The sequence below is a fragment of the Petromyzon marinus genome, chromosome 57 (assembly GCF_048934315.1).
Source record: "Petromyzon marinus isolate PM22_M1 ecotype Great Lakes invasive population chromosome 57, UKy_Petmar_22M1.pri1.0, whole genome shotgun sequence".
In the NCBI taxonomy this organism is placed as follows: Eukaryota; Metazoa; Chordata; class Hyperoartia; order Petromyzontiformes; family Petromyzontidae; genus Petromyzon; species Petromyzon marinus.
Genome location: NC_133723.1, coordinates 5,922,659 through 5,937,475, shown reverse-complemented (window position 1 = coordinate 5,937,475; position 14,817 = coordinate 5,922,659). Strand labels below are relative to the sequence as shown.

The following is a 14,817-nucleotide window of genomic DNA, read 5'->3' as shown; positions in this document are numbered from 1 at the left end:
AATATTATTTTATTGTTTCCCTTCTACGTGACTTTACCGAAAGAACCGAGAATATGAATCCCTGCAGTCACGAAAGCTTTAAATCAAAATTTAGTAGGGTACATTTCATAAAAGCGTGTTTTAAAAAAAAGTTTTGTTTAAAATATTACTTATTAAACGGAGGCCACGGACTGCGCCACGGAGCTTTTAGCGGTAAACAATGCACCGTATTTACCGGGTTAATACTTCGCGCTACATTTCGATTTAAAGCTTTCGTGACTGCAAGGATTCATCTTCTTTGGTTCTTTCGGTAAAGTCACGTAGAATGAGAATAAAATAATAAAATAACACAATAAAATTCTCAAGCTCTGTCGTCCCGACAGGTCTGTTCCTTTCACCAGAAGACGGCCGCTTGCGTTGTGGCCGAAACGTCGTGAGAATTTTATTGTGTTACTTTATTATTTTATTCTCATTCTACGTGACTTTACCGAAAGAACCAAAGAAGGCTTCGCGCTGCCTTTACCCTACCGGGTAATTCTTCCGAGCTACCTTTACCCTACCCTTTACCTTACCCCTTGGCATGTCGACACCTTTACCCTTTTACCTTTACCCTTTTACCTTTACCCTTTTACCTTTACCCTTTTACCTTTACCCTTTTACCTTTACCCTTTTACCCGGTAAAAAAGGCAAATTACCTTACCGAGGCCTCGTCGCTAGAGGGCGACTGCCCATAAACAGAGCGCTGAAAAACCGACGGCACTCGAGACGAGTCGACTATTGGTGTTTGGGGGGGGGTGTTTAAACAAATTCAAGTCTAATAGTAAACAAATAATACAGTGAATCTAAGTGTGACGTTGTACTTTGCGAAACTATAATATATTTATGCAAACACTTGTATTATATAAGCAAATCAAATAAAAACTTATCGTTAACTACTTCACAAACGTTTTATATATATTTTTTAAAATTCCTATCTGACTTGGTACATTCCTCGCCGGTGGGGGGTGTGGGTCACAGAAACGTGACACCGAACAGCGTGCAACTCCCCCCCAAAACCATTCATATTACCAAGCAAACAAACAATCCTGAGCCGGTAACAGCGGCGCTATCTCGCCGAATAAACAACGCCGACATGTTCACGCTGAGGAACTCCCTGCTCTGCTGCCGTCAATTGACGCGCGCATGGCGCCTGCCCGCGCCCTTGACCCGGTAGGTGCCGTGTTTCCTAGCTGCCCTACCGGCAAGCCTGAGCTAGGCCGCCCGCAGAGTTGGGCCGTGGCCTTCTCGGCGGTTGGGGTTCGCCCCGAGTCCTCGGTGTTTTAAGTGTTTGTGAATATATCGAATTAAACGCCGCCCCCCCCCCCCAAGTCACGAGGTTCCGTCGCAGAGATGGAGCGCTGAAATCAGATCGCGCGTGCAAGTGCGAGGCGAATTATTACACCGTGCAGGCTTCGCGAGAGGCTGGCGGCGGCTCGTTGGGAGGCTTGCATCCAGCAGTGGATTGACCACGGCCGCTGACGATGACCGACTGTGGCTGGTTGGATCTTTGCCCAGGTGCCCCGCAGTGGCTGGAAGTATCCACACGAGTGGACGCGCGGAGGATTCGCAGGCGGCGGAGAGCGCAACCTCTGAATACAGGTGAGGAGTTTGTGTCAAGGCGCTCAGTCGCCTCCCGGATCGCTCTACTATCGCTACTGCCGTGGTGACCCTTCCCGTAAACTTCACTCCTAACGTATATATCCTCTTAACAAACTCTGAGACGTGCAACCGCATATAGAACACAGTCGCCTGAATTTGAAATCCTGATGTCCAATTTGGGGTGTATTTGATATAATTCAACGTGAAAGCAGTCGGGCCCGGGTCGATGGTTCAGTGCTCGCCGATTCACCCCAGTAACTCGCTCGCTCATCGGCGGTCAATCGCCTCCTCGTCGCTATTCTGTGGTTACTGTTTCACGTGAACGTCACTCATTGATTTCGCAAATCATGTTGAAGGCATGGGTGAGACTATCTGACCTCATCAAGTTATGTGTTCAACTAAAATACCCGTGTGAGTGTGAATATAACTCGCCAATTACCAGTTGAATGGGCAAGTTGTGGCACAGTGGTTCGCACATTGCCCTTTGAGCATGGTCACCCGAGTTCGATTCCTGGCCACGGACAACATCACTGGCGGGTGATGTCTTAACAATTCCTGGGCATCCACTCCCCTCATCATCACCACCTCCTCCTAATGACCAGCATATTGACGCATTGACAAACGAGGCAGGGACCACGTCCAGCAGTTGGCTGGCAGAAAGGCTGTGTATAGGTCCACTTAAAAATGACACTTTGCTGTTGTGTTGTTCGTATGCTCGTGCCTTGCACTCCGGCAGCATCTTTGCACCGTTGCCCGATCAGGAAGTGCAGCCGACGTGGGCAGGGAAGAAGTACAGCGACCTCCACATCGCGCACGTCAAGGCCACGCACAACAAGTGAGACGCGCGTCCGGCGGCGGCGGCGGTGGTGGTGGTGGAGGAGCCTTCGCCGCTCGCCTGCCAGAGACAACCCAGACCCTCCTGGGCGTGCGTTTCACGTTTATTTAGTTTAGCTAGTCGAGAACTCTAGAAAACATTGGTAATATTGACTTAAAGCTCTCGCGACTGCATGCGTTCATATTCTTTGGGTCTTTCGGTAAAGCCACGTAGATAGAAAAAAAACGAATACAAATATCACGACGTTTCGATCTTATTTTTCAAGTGACCTCGAGTGTGGCGTACGTGTATGATGCATGTGATGTGTTTCAAGTTAGTTTTAACCAGGTGAGAACTTCAAGAGACCAATATATATTCTTAGCTCTTTCGGTAAAGTCACGTTGAAGGGAAACAATAAAATAATAATATATATAAAACAATAAAATTCTCACGACGTTTCGACCATAACCGTTTGTGTTATGGTCGAAACGTCGTGAGAATTTTGTTTTATATATATTTTATTATTTGATTGTTTCTCTTCAACGTGCCTTTAACGAAAGAGCTAAGAATATGAATATAAAAATTTGAGACCAAGATAGTCTCATATGCAAGACTGACCTGTGGCATTAATCTTTCAGTAGGTACCATTGATTGTTATGTATTATCCCAATAGAGTAATTTGTCAAATTTGTGTGCTGCATCATGTGTGTGTGGGTATATGTGCAGTAGGTGGCACAATCCACTTCAAACTCAGCTACTCGGGTTTGATTCCCGAACACAGCTTAACATTGCTGATCTTATCAAAACCGGTCCCTGGGGCAACTCGGCCTTAAGTAAATCGCTGTTGTGGTGTGTGATCAGCACACACATACAGATCATGGAGAGCAGTGGCGTGTCTCTGGTGAGGACGTCGTGCGGTACAGAGGGCTTCAAGAACTGCAAGAAAGGGACGACTATTGCGGCACAGACCGCTGCCATCGCCGCCGCCAACGTAAGGGCAACCGTGCCCACCGGCCCCGGGTTGCACAACGATTCAGAGACGGCTGGGTGGCTCGTGATGGCCATTTCGGTGACACTAAGCTGGCACCGCAGAGATGGCGAGTTCAACAGTTGGAAGTTCGTCGGTGGGGATAGCACTGCCAAGTTGGCACTGCCGAGATGCTGGGGTTTAAATCGAGTTCTCCAGTGTAGCGAGTCGATGGTTTCAACTTGCTCTCACCAGTGCACAAAATACCAGCGTTTTTTACGACTGTAAATTTTGGCTTGCACGTGATTTGTTACTAAATTCCAGCTCCACAATTTAAAAAACAAGTTTGAATGTGATGTGACAGTGTCATAGCAGAGAGTGTGGAAAGGTGAAGGTTGTGGAAGGATTATTCATCTCATGTATTGGCACTGGTAGCACGATTGGAATAAATTGTGGCCTGGCCTGGTGGACGCCCGCCATTACTGGCAGACTTTTGCCGGGTTTTTGAGGAACTCTGCTCGTCTTGTTTTCCCCTGCGCAGAAGGTGATGAGGAAGGGCGTGGGCTTCGTGCGAGTGGTGGTGAAAGGCCTGGGACCCGGGCGTCAGGTGAGGGACACTTAACGCCACTCCTTACGGACAATACCAATAAATAATCCACCAATGGATAGAGACCTTTTCCCCCCATGCCATGTCAGTCTTGAGGGTTTCTTTTGTTGGTTTTAATCATACTTGGCCACGCTGGTCAGTGCAAGTTGCCGACGGTGGGGGGGGAAGGCGGGGAATTAGGGGCAGCAATGATTCCGGTTTCACTTGCCCACTGATGTTAGCCATTGCCGATAATCTAACTCTGGTTACTGGGTTCGGAGTGCTACCAGCTTGCCACTGCTCCATCTCATGGAAAATAACACTACAGGCAGAAATAACACCTCCTGCAGCTGCTGTTTCCACACCGCAGCTGCTGCCGTGATCCTTACCCGTGCCTCAACTCCTGACTCAACTGTTAGAACAACCCTCTCTCCTCGGGCACCCTAGTTGATCCAAACAATGCACGAAAGGTTTTTTTAATATAAAAATTCACTCGGTTTTCTTTTGCTGCAGGCGGCGATCAAGGGTCTGACGATGGGAGGTCTGGAAGTGGTCTCCATCACCGACACCACCCCCATCCCCCATAATGGGTGTCGTCCACGCAAAGCCAGGCGCCTCTGAGGCTGGCGGCCGCCACCACCACCACCTCTGCTTAGCCACCCCTGCCGTACCCCACCGCCGCTTGCGAAGACTTTTGTTAGGATGTGCGATGTTCCGGTTGTGCTCTAGCACGAGTTGTCTCGTCACAAGGTGAAGAAGTGAATCGGCCTGGGATTGTCACAGCCGTCAGAGATTTCAAGGCCACAGAAGATGTCACCGCGGGGTTCGGCAATAACCGTCGCTCACGCACATACAACACCACACACGGACTCTTCACGCTCTGTAAAGAACGTTTACCACTTGAAAGTAAAATAAATTTATTATAAGAGATGGAATATCCCAAATGGAATAAAAACCCAAATGTTGTACGAGTGTTTCATGTTTTTAATTGCTTATGACGAAAATCACCTGCAAAGCTTCCAATCTCGTCGTATCTCTGATACTAAGCAGAGCTGAGCCTGCATAATGCTTAGATTGACTACCCTGCATAAAAAAGGGTGTTATATACGCTGCTGCAAGCCTATGCTGTCAGCAGGAGGCAATGATGCAATATCCATTGTAGTGATAATGGCTGTACACGGCATTGTATTGTGCAGATAACTCCCCGCTTTGTAAGTGAAAGGCTGCTTAATTGTGGTCTAAAAGATACAAAACTCATTAACTCCCCATGTTCTCGCTAAAACCGAGGCCATGTTTTTAGTCCATTGTGGCTGGTGTCACGAAATCTTCCCAAATCTGCACGCAATCGCGCTAAGGCAATGGAAACCTCGATCCCGTCAAAAATGGAGTTTAAAATGTTAAAGTTTTACATCGACACCGTAGGCACACTGCTTGTACAAATGAATGTTTGACGGAACAAAGCAATAATGCACCCACCAAAGCCACACATGGTACCCTCTGTATACACACCCACGTTATATTTTTAAGAAAAAATAAAAATTGAAATAATGAATACCTGCACTTACCCCCATTTTCATGTTCACACTGCGAGTCCAATAAGAATTTATTAGAAAAAATAAAACACCGCTCGGATTTGCGGCGTCGATTCCATTTTGATGACTGTGCGTAACTCTGCGATTCGTACAGAGTAAGTGACGGCTGCCAAGACCATCACCCTGTAGTGGGAATGATACGTCACGACCCTCTCAGGTGATGGAACAATAAGGGTGAGGCCTTGTCGATGAACCAGAGACGGTGGTGACATATCCTACTTGATGCCGGCCCAGATGTCGATTCCAACAGGAATTGACTTTACAACATCCGCTTCCACAGTTTCTTCCATTCGCTTTTATCAGTTCTTTTTTTTTAACTGCTCCGACATTGTTGCCTGACAAAGGTCCAACCTTGCTGATGGACCAATTCCACCAGCAGCTTGACACTTCTCTTGAGCTTCTGCGAGACACGTTTTGGGCGACGATCAAACCCAATCCTTGAACGTTGAACAATTTCGCGTTTTCAGCTTCCCTTGAAATGTTTCCAGTTTTTGTTCAATTTTATTTTTGATTACCTCCCGGCTCCGGCGCTAGTGCCCGGCCGCGCTGGCGCAGCCCCCGCTGCCACCAGCTCCTTGGTGCACACGTGCCGCATGTGGAAGTTGACGACGTACTCGGCGTTGGTGCGCTGCACGGAGATGGCGAAGGGCTCGGACGGGTGGAAGGTGAACGCCACGAGGCGGCGCGCCGACGGAGGGACGGGGCGCCCCAGCATCCCCGCCTGGATCTTGAACTTGAGCAGGCCGGAGTCGCGAGCGTAAAACCTGGGACGAAAGACAAAACGATAAAAAAGCCCATCGTGGGATTCCCCGTAAGGCTCCCACCATTACCCAGCCGAGTTGATCCAGCGTCTAGAAGTCGCGGATGCAGATCGGCACTGAAGCGTGACCCCGGGGACACGAAGCTCCTCACCGTATCGGGTGGTCTCCGCAGGCCTTGGGCCGCTCCATGACCGAGACCCACTTGTCGTCGTAGCTGAAGAGCGACAGGTCGAGGTACGGGCTGCTGCTGTAGGACTGCGCACTGATGGGCAGTTGAGCCAGCAGCCGCTTCACCGCCTCCGTGTTGCCGCCGTACTTGGCGTTGATGATCGTGTGCTTGAACCTGCCGCACGAGACGCGAGAGTCGCGTGACGTCGCCGGGTCGTCGAGGCAGGAGCCTCCCGAGAGGGGCGATGAGACTCGGCAAATGAGCATGTGGAGCGATTGCTTGCGGGCGAATTTGTTCGAAGGCGCATTAACTTGTGGGGCGTGTTCAAGCGTTTCAGAATCGCATTCATGGTGTTATGGTTTGTACTGTAACGTTCTTATCATCTTATCTTAACGAAATTGACAACGGTACAACATATGAATGTAATGGTGGAGATGAGGTGAATGAAATAGATGAAGTGCTTGATGTTCTAAAAGATGGAGGTCATGAGAATTAGGCGTCACTGTGTGTTGAAATGCCCTGCCTCATGGGTTTGGCCTCAGTCACAATGACGAATTAAAACTAGTTTAATTATAAACTTAATGTTTCCTCACGTTTCCCAATGCTATCTCAATTGTGCGATTGGTGAACATCGCAAGATGAAGAATCCATTCGGATCTCTCGCAGAGGAGCAGCAACCCTTCGTGTTATAGAATGGCCCGCGGAAGCGGATACCATAGAGCTACCTCTGAGATCCTATCAAGGGACCTCTGGTCCACATTCTAGGGGGTGGTACTTTCCTACCCCTCCTGCCTATGAAAATAACGTTTGTCACATGACAATCGAACCAATATATTTGTCAGAGCTGGAATTCAGCCAAATTAAGTGCAAAACCCATTTGAAAGTGAAAACTTTTTTTTTCATGCAGTCATGGTGACCGGGCTGAGACCGTCAACTCGCTACACTTGAGAACCTTATTTAATCTCATGCAGCTAAAACCTCGAATCAAACCCAGACCTCAGCGGTGCCAGCTCTTCGGCTCTGACTTCTGACCCACCTGGGCTAGACTTAACGATATTTTACAAACAGGACAATGCGATTATCGTGGACCTTATATTGTAGGATACATCACTGCTTCGCGCAACCTACATGCGTGCAGTGTTATTTAGTTCGCATGTTTCAATTTAGTTAAGATTCTGGTTTCTGACAACCTGTGGAATTCAAGTTGGGTCACAACAGTGTGTGGGACTTCACCTCGTCTACTTGACTAAGGCAGGCACACACCGAGTCGAACAGTCTTCATTATCAAAAGTTGGGCGTGAACGGCATGCAATCTTTCCCAAGCCAATATTATTGAGCCAGCCGATCAATTATATACTATTGGCCAGCCAGTCGGTAAAACTCGCGATAAATCGAGACAGCCAATTACCTCTGTCGGTCTTCCTCAGTGCACTGCATTCTTTAACCACGTTGCTAAATCATCTGGGCGTGCGTCTTTATTCCTTTCGAGTCATCGTCGCGCTCCGCTCGTTGTTCACGGTCATCGCTGATGATAAGCCAACGCTGCGAAAGGGCCGTCGCACCTGCGCTGGATCTGCCGCGCGTGGTTGTTGCTGGAGGCGGAGCAGGGGAACTGCGCGGCGTCGCTGTGCAGCGTTGCGTTGCGGAAGAGGTCGCAGAAGTTCTCGAACAAATCCAGGAGCTCCTCGGAGGTGTTCTCGAACACCGCCAGCACCTCGGTGCTCACCATATTGTACACCACGAAGAACGACGGCTGCTGTCCTCGGCGCGAGGGTGGCGTGTGCGAGAGCGTGTGTGTGTGTGCGCGTGTGAGAGTGTACGGGGAGAGCCAAGTTAGGTTGCCCATCCCGGTGGGCCATGCGTGGGGTGGTAAGTGAAGGGCGGGTGGATAGAGGGCGTAGGTCAGAATGTCAGACTGCGGTCTTTGAAACCCCCTTTCTTGGCACAGCTTGCCCCGAAATAGAACTGTAAACCATAGCCCCACCTCTACACATACCCAGACCTCTTACCCTTCAACTAGCCCCCACACTAACCTGACCCATAACACGAGCTCTAACCCTACCTCTTAACACTCGCACTGGCCCGACCCTGAACCCTAAAGTTAGCCTACCCCGAACCCTCACACTACCTCAAATCCTATGTCTAACCCTAACACTTAACGCTAACCCCTAACCCTCAACAAATCCCTAGCCCCCTAACCCACAGCCCTGGCCACACAACCTCTCAACACCCGGCGCCCACCCGACCTCTAGCTCCAACCCGTCCTTTGACCCCCCCACCCCCGTCCCCGGCTCCGTACCTGCGAGGGGTCGGTGACCTTGAGCGTGACGACGTCCTCCCCGGCGTACTTCACCAGCAGGTGGCTCTCGTCCAGCAGCTGCATCTTCCACATGCGCAGTGCGCGCAGCTGGTCGAAGCGCTGGAAGAAGCGGCGCCGCGCCGTCGCGTCGCCCTCCCTCTCGGCGCGCCGCCACAGGTGCACGAGCAGACGGTGCTTCAGCGAGTTGATGGTGGGCTCACAGAACGCGCGCAGGCCGCCCACTAAGGGGAGGGGGGCGGCGGTGGGTGGAGGGGGTTGGGGGCAACGGCGCAGGCGCCAGCGTGGATTTAATCGGACCGATGGTTTTAGGGTCAAGGGTCGTCGGGTTCGTGCGTTGTGCGAGCACCGGGTTTTGCACGAAGCCGTTTGAGAATCACGCGCTCACGTGGGGTGACTCGTAGGATGACAGCGGAAAACGGAGGAGGCAGAACGAATGAGATGGCGCAGACCAGGCGAACGGTACAGACAGAACAGGGCAGACAACGGACAATAGAGGTGAAATAAACGTAACGAGGCAGGACGGTCGACTAACAGCACAGACGGAACACACGGTGCAAATTATATTTCGATTTAAAGCTTTCGCGACTGCAGGGATTCATATTCTTGGTTCTTTCGGTAAAGTCACGTAGAAGGGAAATAATGTTTTTTCTTGCTGTGGTTTTCACACCTGATGATGATTGCTTGTGTTGCAATCGAAACGTCGTGAGAATTTTTGTTGTTTTATTTTTATTATTTTATTATTTCCCTTCTACGTGACTTTACCGAAAGAACCAAGAATAGGTGCAAATGATGCTTTGAGAAACAGATGATACGATCGACTATCGTGGATCTTATATCGTACAATGTGTCGTAGTGTCGCCGAAAAGACAGACCGGCAGAGACGCTGATATAGACGGAGAGGCCTCGAGGCGTACAGGCAGGCAGAGATACAGACAGACAGAAAGGCAACCGGAGAGACACGATTATCGTGGGTCTGATATCGTAGGATAAGCCGTAGTATCGTCATCGCGAGCTCACCGCCTGCGCCGTTTGCGTTGCCGCTACCCCCCGGGTGGGTGCACGGATACACAGCGCCCAGGGTCAAGAGGTCATCCTCGTAGCAGAAGCGGCCGATGGAGCGGACGTCGATGAACGTTCCCTCGCTCGTCACCTGAGCACAGGGGGCGGGGGCGGGGGCGGAAAAGAGATGGGGGATGTCTGGAGTTATACAGAGATAGAGATAGGTGGGTACCGATACAGATACAAGGGCAGAGGTATAAATAGACAATCACAGATACAGATAGACTAAAGGAAGAGATAGAGAAACAAGCATTGATTCAGACAGCAGACAAGCAGAGATTTTTGTTAATTTTACGCGTGTTTGCCCAGGAAAATCTCACCGAGCCTCAAGACTCGTTGTCAGGAAGTTCCTGCCAAGTTTTCGCAGTGGGCGGGGGGAGGTGATGTTAACGGTTGAGAGATAATATAAGACACACACACAAGGAAGAGATCAAAACAGACAGGAGCAGAGATACAGACAGGCAGAAAGAGCAACTTGATGACCGTGCGAGCGAGTGAGCGACCAGGCAAGGTTGATGAGTGGGGGTTGACCAGGTGAACGAGTAAGCGAGCGAGCGAGCAGGTGAGTGAACGAGTGATCGATCCAAGGAGCAAGTGGGCGAGCAAGCGACCAGGCAGGATGACGAGTAGGTGTTGACCAGGTGAATGAGCAAGCGAGCAGGTGAACGGGCGGGTGGGCGGCAACGCTGCGTGGCACCTGGAAGACGTGAATGGTCTGCTGCTGCACGGAGAGCACGGCGAGGATGTTGCGGTAGAGGTAGAGGCCCTGGTTGTGCGACAGGAAGATCTTGTCACACTTGAAGTGGCGCGAGTCGCAGAGGCGGCCCGTGTGCAGGTCCACGATGTGCAGCGAGTAATCCTCGAGTGGAGAGCGAGGGTTCGGCGTCACTGACTCGTTGTTGCGATAAACCTAGCGGAGGGTGGGGGGGGGGAGCAAAATAGAAACGATAACAATTACCGCTCCGCTCACCACCCAGCCCACCACCACACTCATCACCACGCTCACCACCATGCTCACCGCCCTGCTCACCGCCGCGCTCACTAACCGCGCTCACCAACAACGCTCACCAACCACGCTCACCAACCACGCTCACCACCACCTCTCACCACTTCTCACCACCCTGCTCACTATTCTGCTCATCACCAAGCTCAACACCACGCTCACCACCCCCCGACTCAGCACACCGCCACGTTCACCACCACCTCGCGCGCCGCCGCGTTCACCGCCACGCTCACCAACCACGCTCGCCAACCCAGGACCTGCCAACGTCTCACCTCGTAGAACATGGGCTGCTGATCGTCGGGGTGGTACGCCGCCGAGCCCACCACCACGTGGCGGCAGTCGTCAGTGAAGAGGCTACACTCGCGGTTCAGGTGCTCGCCCGGCGGTGCCGCCGCCGTCACGTGCGCCAGCTCGAAGAAGCGCTCAAACAGGCGGCTGCACACGGCCGCGGCGCGGGGGTCGGGCGCCGGCCCGCCGGGGGAACCGGCGGCGTCGGCGCCGGCGGAAGAGCCGGCGCCGACGCCGTTCACCAGAACGTCTCCGTCAAAGTCCTGCAGGAGGTCCTCGGCCGCCTGTTGCGCAGAAGCCGTTCAAGCGAAATGTCGATGACGGTCGATCCTCGATCATCCCGGGAAACGAGGAGGAAGAAGGAAGAGGTGGCCAGAATGAAACAAAAAACAAGGAGTGCGCACATCATATGTAACAGTTGGATGCTGCTGCTGCTGCTGCTGCAACGGTTGGCGAACGAGAAACTAGAGGTGCCTCTGTCCACCCGGCGGTGTAAATAGGTTCACCCAGTTGGTGGAACGTCAGGTCGCGTGCGCACGGTGGGGGGAACTAAGACCCTCTTCCAAGACATCTGGCCTAGAGGTTATATTTGGCGACTCTTCTACACCAGCCAGGCGTCTTGCAAGAGGTGGGGAGTACTCAAGCACGGGGACGTGGCCGGTTTGCCTAGAACGTACGGACAAGCCGCCTGTGCACACGGGTAACCGACATCTCCACCGCGCCCGAGCCTCAGTCACCTGGCAGCCCCGGTAGCGGTAGATCTCCAGCGACGTCTGGTCGGCGGAGAAGGCCACAAAGTAGCGCCCGTCGGGGGAGAACTTGCGCAGGAAGCACGGCGGCTTCTCCACGTTCACCACCGTGAAGTTGGGCAGCACGTTCTGGTGGAGGCGGCGCACGCCGTACCACTGGGCGCCCGGCGGGCCCGAGCTCACCCGCCGCCCGTCCAGCCGGTGCACCACGTTCTGGCTGTCGATGCGGCGCGGCCGCAGCGCGTGTTGCTCGCTCATCGCCGCCGCCGTCGCCGCCGCCACGCCGATCTGCCGCTGCCGGCGGAGGGGCGGGCGGAACAACGGGCCCGATGGGTGGACGGAGAGGGGAGCGGAGAGGTGGAGAGGCTGCAGAGGGGGTAGGGGCAGTGTGGTGGAGAAGCAGGAGGCGAGGTGGAGAGGCGAATGGTTAGGTGGAGAGACAAGATTAAGAGGTACGTGGTGATGTGAGCAGACGGGTGAATTGGATGGGCAGGTAGGAGGTGAGCAGTGAGGTGAAAGGTTGCGTGGATTGATGGGCTGAGAAGAAGATGCAGAGGTGAATGGTGAAGTAGTGACGTTGGCAGAGAGGTGAAGTTGGCAAAGGAGGAGAACCAGGCGGGGAGATGGGTGCTGAGGAGCGGTGAATGGAGAGGTGGACAAGTGGAGAGGCGGAGGGGTGAGACGGATGGAGTGGTGGGTGGCGAAGCGGATGGAGAGGTGAGTGTACAGGCAGGCAGACAGGTGGGCGGAGAGCCCAGTAGAACAGTGCCAAACCAGGCTGAGAGGTGCAGAGACGCCGGGGAATTGCGTGGACGGAGGGGACGGGAGGAGGATGGCGGGGTTGTGGTGGTGGCGTCCTCTCGTCCTGGCGCTGTCGTGCAGCCCTGCCGGGCTCACCGCAGCCACAGCCGAGTCGTAACGAAGCTCACCGACTCCTGGAGGTGGGAGGAAGTGTCTATGAGGTAGGACAAGTCGTGCTCGGAAGACAAGAGCAGGTTAACGGGAGCATGGGCGAGTTGGTGCTATGTCATGGCTTGAGGTTATGGGTCCGTGGTATGGGATAGGAAAGTTGCCACAATTATGGCAACTGCCCGATTGACGATGGCCGTGTAGGGTGGAGGAGGGTTTACGACACACGTTAAACTCCCGCGATCTCTCTCTCTCTCCCCTCCAACCCCCACACACACCCCGACCACAAAACATAAAAACCGCAATCATGAATCCACGGTGACACCTATTGTTATACCGTACTACGCTCCCGCGGCCTACTTCGAACCAAACAACAACAACAACCACCACCAGCAGCAGCAGAACCGGCACGGGGCGTGACGAGCTTACTACTCCCCTCTCTTCATCCAGCAGTGGAGTGACACAATAGAGACGAGGGTGAGGCGGCGTTGGGTGGAGGGGGGGCTGGTGCCTGTCACACGTTGTGGGGTGCGCGTGTGTGTGTGTCTCTCTCACCATTCAACTCTGCCCCCTCGCCAGCGTCGCCTCTTCACGCGACTCGCAGCCCGCAAGCTGCGCGCTGACGAACCGGTTTACGGGTCGGTGAACGGACCGGTTAATTAACCGGTTAAATAACCGGTTGCAACTCGGACTGCCCACCAACGTACCCCAAACCACCACCAGCCGAACCCACGCGGCAACGGCGTCACGGAGCCGTCAGCTGATCGCGGGCCCCCCCCGCCCCGCCCCGCCGCCCGCCAGAAATCCCCGCGCCGATTGGGCGGCGCCCGCGCCGAAGACTCGGCGCGCCCATTGGTCCGCGTGTGCTGCTCATCCGCTCCGCCAATGGAATCTCGCGCCGCCGCCGCCCGCGAGTCGAGGAAGGTGGGCGGGGCGGGGCGGAAAGAGGGCGGAGTCCAAAAGGGGGCGGTGGCTTGACCCGGAATACGCCGCCGGGAGTAGGAAGAAGAAGCGTGCGCACGCGTGGGGGACCCCTTCCGTGGGCGTCAACCTCGCACGAGTTACAGCCCCTCTTCTTGTACGGGGAAATTGAGTTTTCGGGGGTTGGTTTGTCTATTTGTTTGTGTTTCTGTCCTCGTGAAGGTGACATTGTAGGATGAACGTTGAGATTTATAAGGGGCACAGGGTGACCAATAAGGTTCTGAATTGGTCTGTAATAAGGTAGGGCACTGATACGGAGTTTACGGGTATGTCAGATAGGGATAGTGTTATGGATAGTGCTAGGGATAGGGATAGCGTACCTGTCAACCCATACGGTTTCGCCCGTATTCTTGTACAGGGAAATTGGGTTTTCAGGTCCATACGGCGTACAGCCGTTTCAATACGGGCAACAAAACATGTTTTTTTTGTCTGTTTGTGTTTCTCCCTTGTGATGGGACTTTGTAGGATGAACGTTGAGATTTATCAGAGCACGGGGTGACCAATAAGATTCTGAATTTGTCAGTAATAAGGTAGGCACTGATAAGGGGTTGACAGGTTTGTTAACACCCTTCGGATCGGTTTTACCGGAAGCAGCCGGATAATAGCACGCCGCAGAATCGATGATCAACTGCATTGAGTTTATTTGCAAAGGATTGCGTGAATACAATTGAGGGCATTCGTATTATTGCGTGTATTTGAAATGTCGTGCATTTGTATTAAATGCGTTGTGTTATTATTGTGCCGTTTCCCGCGACCCCGAAGACACGCAGGTGTGATCATCATAATAACAACAGTCCAATCAATGGGAAAAAAAAACATCTTCATAAATGGAAAATGAAAGAGAAGCCACAGGCAGTCGTGACCTTCCGGAGTCCTGATTTTTTGTTTTTAAAACACGCTTAATGAAAAATTGTAAAGGCGCTGATTAAAACTGTACAAATGCACTTCCAAAGTCACGTGGCATGTGTTTGCATGAATCAAACCTGCATCAGGATGTGTTGC

The 14,817-nt window shown here is 52.6% G+C and overlaps 2 protein-coding genes across 7 annotated transcripts; one reads left to right on the top strand and one right to left on the bottom strand.

The window, feature by feature from the left end:
* The first annotated feature begins 966 nt into the window (after positions 1 to 966).
* Positions 967 to 4,950, top strand: MRPS11 (mitochondrial ribosomal protein S11). Its single transcript, XM_032975944.2, has 6 exons — positions 967 to 1,188; positions 1,534 to 1,617; positions 2,354 to 2,452; positions 3,293 to 3,422; positions 3,940 to 4,005; positions 4,498 to 4,950. Exons 1-6 carry the CDS (start codon positions 1,112 to 1,114, stop codon positions 4,603 to 4,605), a joined length of 564 nt encoding a protein of 187 aa, XP_032831835.1. The 5' UTR covers positions 967 to 1,111; the 3' UTR covers positions 4,606 to 4,950.
* On the bottom strand, positions 4,885 to 13,612 carry DET1 (DET1 partner of COP1 E3 ubiquitin ligase). Of its 6 annotated transcripts, none has more exons than XM_032975852.2 (10): positions 13,390 to 13,612; positions 12,700 to 12,860; positions 11,914 to 12,291; positions 11,161 to 11,460; positions 10,583 to 10,795; positions 9,844 to 9,976; positions 8,806 to 9,047; positions 8,069 to 8,262; positions 6,489 to 6,680; positions 4,885 to 6,340 (listed from the first exon to the last, which is right to left on the bottom strand). In XM_032975852.2, the coding sequence occupies exons 3-10, from the start codon at positions 12,181 to 12,183 to the stop codon at positions 6,088 to 6,090; spliced, it is 1,797 nt and encodes a 598-aa protein (XP_032831743.1). In that variant the 5' UTR covers positions 12,184 to 12,291; positions 12,700 to 12,860; positions 13,390 to 13,612; the 3' UTR covers positions 4,885 to 6,087. The 6 variants fall into 6 exon arrangements, with proteins under 6 accessions (XP_032831743.1, XP_032831744.1, XP_032831745.1 ...); XM_032975853.2 differs by having other exon boundaries at positions 11,914 to 12,219; XM_032975854.2 differs by having other exon boundaries at positions 11,914 to 12,213.
* Positions 13,613 to 14,817: the final 1,205 nt, after the last annotated feature.

Coding starts and splice junctions, on each gene's coding strand:
- MRPS11 (XM_032975944.2), top strand. CDS start 1,112: ATGTTCACGCTGAGGAACTCCCTGCTCTGCTGCCGTCAATTGACGCGC. Junction 3,423..3,939: donor CTGCCATCGCCGCCGCCAAC/GTAAGGGCAACC, acceptor TCCCCTGCGCAG/AAGGTGATGAGGAAGGGCGT. Junction 4,006..4,497: donor GCCTGGGACCCGGGCGTCAG/GTGAGGGACACT, acceptor CTTTTGCTGCAG/GCGGCGATCAAGGGTCTGAC.
- DET1 (XM_032975852.2), bottom strand. CDS start 12,183: ATGAGCGAGCAACACGCGCTGCGGCCGCGCCGCATCGACAGCCAGAAC. Junction 9,977..10,582: donor AGACCATTCACGTCTTCCAG/GTGCCACGCAGC, acceptor CCCTGTGCTCAG/GTGACGAGCGAGGGAACGTT. Junction 8,263..8,805: donor AGGTCACCGACCCCTCGCAG/GTACGGAGCCGG, acceptor CGCCGAGGACAG/CAGCCGTCGTTCTTCGTGGT.